This window comes from Elephantulus edwardii, unplaced genomic scaffold (genome assembly GCF_000299155.1).
Source record: "Elephantulus edwardii isolate Elephantulus edwardi_28Jun2011 unplaced genomic scaffold, EleEdw1.0 scaffold00063, whole genome shotgun sequence".
In the NCBI taxonomy this organism is placed as follows: Eukaryota; Metazoa; Chordata; class Mammalia; order Macroscelidea; family Macroscelididae; genus Elephantulus; species Elephantulus edwardii.
In genome coordinates, this window is record NW_006399813.1 from 3,006,059 (window position 1) to 3,009,630 (window position 3,572).

General features: G+C 37.0%; 1 protein-coding gene across 4 annotated transcripts in view; it reads left to right on the forward strand.

The window, feature by feature from the left end:
• MDM4 (Mdm4 p53 binding protein homolog (mouse)) overlaps nt 1-3,572 on the forward strand; it is a 64,985-nt gene that overhangs the window by 23,000 nt on the left and 38,413 nt on the right. For 2 of the 4 annotated variants that reach the window (XM_006887902.1, XM_006887903.1), the window contains exon 1: nt 1,809-1,886. In XM_006887902.1, the coding sequence (XP_006887964.1) occupies nt 1,809-1,886 (78 nt within the window). Of the gene's footprint in view, nt 1-1,773; nt 1,887-3,572 lie in introns of those variants that run through there. The other 2 variants (XM_006887900.1, XM_006887901.1) reach the window with 2 other exon arrangements.

Consider the following 3,572-nt stretch of genomic DNA (forward strand, 5'->3'; position numbering starts at 1 on the left):
TCTTTCTCTTTCCTATTATTGATGAACAGCTGGAGTTGCCATTTATTAAAATGGAGAAGACTAGTTTGATGAGAGTTTATCTCGCATACTGGGGAGTGCTGTCAGGAGGGTCCATTTTGTGGAGAAAGATAATCATGTTTGTTGAAGTAGAGGGTCATGGACACGCAAGGATTGACCCAGTGGCTCAAATAATAGGTCAAACACACAATAGGGTTGTGACTGGTGCAGGAGCGTGGTGCAGGAGCAGGCCAGCTTTGCTTCTTTCTATTGTACAGAGTCACTGTGAGTCACCACCCACGTGATGCTGTTTCTCTCTCTAGAAGATAGGTACAAAGCAGAGGGGATTACCAAGATTCCATACATCAAGGAAGACTTCAACATGTTGGAACATGTTAGAAAGTGAGTAGAGGAAAACTTAACATCAGGACTGATAGGTTTGGGGGACCTGGATTAATTTTATATTTATAAAATCCAGCCCACTTAAAATCGTAAATTGTGTTTGTACTCTGTTTCCCATTTTTTAGCCAGGAAGCTGGTTCAGGGAGGGACGAACTATGGCACCTAACAACAATAATTAGCCTTCTCAAAAGAGTGAATAATCTTGTGAACTTCAGCCAGTCTCTATGTTGGTAATCTAGCACCATTTCCTTGATGAGGTATGATACTCATAAATTTATTTCACTATCATGCTATTTAAAAATGACATTTAAAAAATTTTAAAATTAAAAATTTAATTTTAAATTAAAATTTAAAAATTTTAGAAATAAAAGACTTGATGATAACTTCAGGCCAAGTTGATTTTTTTAATTTCTTATCACTTATTTAAAAGAGAAGTTAAAAACATTAATTAAACCATATTCTTTGTGTCTCAGATGTGCTTGAGCCCATTATTAGTGTCAGTCCTACTGGTTGAGGGTCTTCCTCTTGGTCTTCCACTTCTCCCAGTGTGATTTCTCCGAGGTATAGCTCCTCCTGACAACACAGACAAGTATGTGAGGCGAAGTTTCACCATCCTTGCCTCTAAGGAGCACCCTGGTCTCCCAAGACAGACTTGTTTATTCTTTTCACCATCCATGAAATATTTAGAATTCTTCATCAGCACTACTGTTGAAAGGCATCAGAGATCAGTCATGAGGATGATTCAGGACAGGGTCACAATAGGTTGTTGAATCCAACAATGTTCTTTGTTACTGATCTGTGTTGTATTTCCCCCGATGATAAACTTTTGGATTTAACCCATTTTGTAGGTATCTGGTTCATGTGCTTTTTCTGAATTTGTACCAATTTAAAAATGAGTTTCATTGATAATGAAAATTTTGACTCACTTTCCTCTGCCCACTTTCCAAAACATGTTCGAACATGTTGAAGTTTTCCTTGATGTAATCTTGGGTTCTCTATTATCTTGGTAATCCTCCAGCTTTATACCTATCTTCTAGAGAGATAATCTTAAAGGCAGTCCAAGAGAAGAGGAGGAGGAGCTAGATACTCAAGATAAAAAACAGACTCCTCAGTGAAGTCAAGAGTGTAAATTGGACTTTTAGCCTAAATATATATTCATGTCAGTGTGGAGTTGGAACATGCCCAAACCTGTTTTGTTTCCAGCTTAGTTGAAAGAAGCTTAGATCCTTGGTACTCTTAGTTTAAGACTGTAGTGTTTGGAAGCCTCTGAACTAGAAAGGGATCCATAAAGTATATATATATAAAATCTCATGAGTCTGTTGCATTTGCTTAAGAGTTTAGAGTTTAATTTGTGAATTCTTTTTCTCCTTTTAGTTTTATCAATAGGCTGCAATTTCTTCACTGCCAAAATGTCATCACTTTCCACCTCTGCCCAGTGTTCAACATCTGAGAGTGCTTGCAGTATCTCTACGGAACAAATCACTCAGGTAACACCTTTTTTTTAAAAATTTTTTATTATTTTGTGTGTGTGTAGCGTCAAATCAGATCTGACTGGTACAGGAGGATATTGTGCCTCCTCCGGCAGAGCATCTGGTGGATTCGAACCATGTTCCTCTGGGATTGCAGTGCAGCGTCTTGCCACTAGGTCACCAGAGCTCCCAGGTAACACCTTTTCCGTAGCAGTTTTTAAAAATTTAATCGAGGGATAAGACTTCCCTCACAAACTGTAGGATCTGTACAGAGCTAAGTGTTTTTGGTTTTTACAGATTGCTCAGTGGTATACATCTTGGAAACTAGCATACTTTCTGGTGATAATGGCTAATGGAGTATTTGGGGCTGGGTTAAGCAAGTCTTTGTTGTCTTCCTGGTGATATAACGGATTGACTTTTTTTGAAATAGCAAATGTATTCTTAAAAAATTTTAAACTTAATGATGTATTTATTAACTATTTAACTGTAAAGACTTCTTTGATTATCTCTTTCCTTCTTTAAAAGTCCTCTTGATTTTTTTCCTCCCCAAATATTTTTCCTTAACATAATTGGGAAAATAAGTAATTTTGTTTTGTGGTTTTGTAGGCATTCTATAAAATACAGGGATCTGTGCTTAATATATAACAGTGTAATTTGGAATTATTGAAGAATATGTGACTTAATTAAAGAAATAGTTTTTTAAAAAATTTTAAAAAGTTTTGATTACTGTTTTTGTGTGTGTGTACTGTCAAATCATTAATTAACGCAATAGTTTTGACGTTCCACTCTGTGGTAGAAAACAAAGACCTCAGGCTTTGTACAAGAGCAAATTACAGAAAACTTAAAGATTCATCAGCTAAAAAACCCCTTCAGTCTGGCAGAAATGACTTTTCATGATGACTTCCCTGCCTTCCTAAATTTGCTTTCCATTTAGCATTTATTTAAAATCAGACTGGTTGCTGTGGAGTTGATTCTGACTCATTGTGACCCCATATGTGTCATCAGGTTTTCAGAGGCTGACATTTTAGGAATTGATCATGAGGCCCTTCTTGTGAGCCAGCTTTGGGTAGGAAATAATCCTTTGCACCATCCAGGGACCCAGGGTATGTCTGTTGTTGTTGTGTCTACAGAGTTAGAACCGATCCATAGCTGACCCTATTCAGAGTTAGTAAATCCCATGGGAAGAGATTGTCCCTCCTTCTCCCAAGGAGTATCTGGTGGATTTGAACTGTGTACCTTTGGGTTTTTTTGGTTTGTTTGGTTTTGGTGTACTGTCAAATTGGATCCAACTGGCGTAGCAGGAGATTACCCCTTCTTCTCCAGCAAAGCTTCTGCTTTTTAAAAATAAATTTGTTTCTTGTTACTTTGCTGTGTTTAGATTATACCATTTACTCAGTTATGAGAACAGTCTTTCTAGGATGGTGGGTTATTGGCTAGCTTAATGGATGGAATCAGAAAGTGGAAAATGCTGTACATATGGAAACTTATTTTCAGAGAACTGTGTATGTTTTTGTTGATAGTGCAATTCCTTACTGCTAAACTACCAGAGTGCCTTTTGGATGGGTCTACTGGTAACAAGTTCTCTTAGCTTTTGTTGGAAAATGTCTTAATTTTGCCTTTTTTCTTGAAGCACCATTTTTATCAGATTGAGTGTTTTTGGTTAACAAGTTCTTTCTTCTCCTGCACTTTAAATAGCATGTTCCA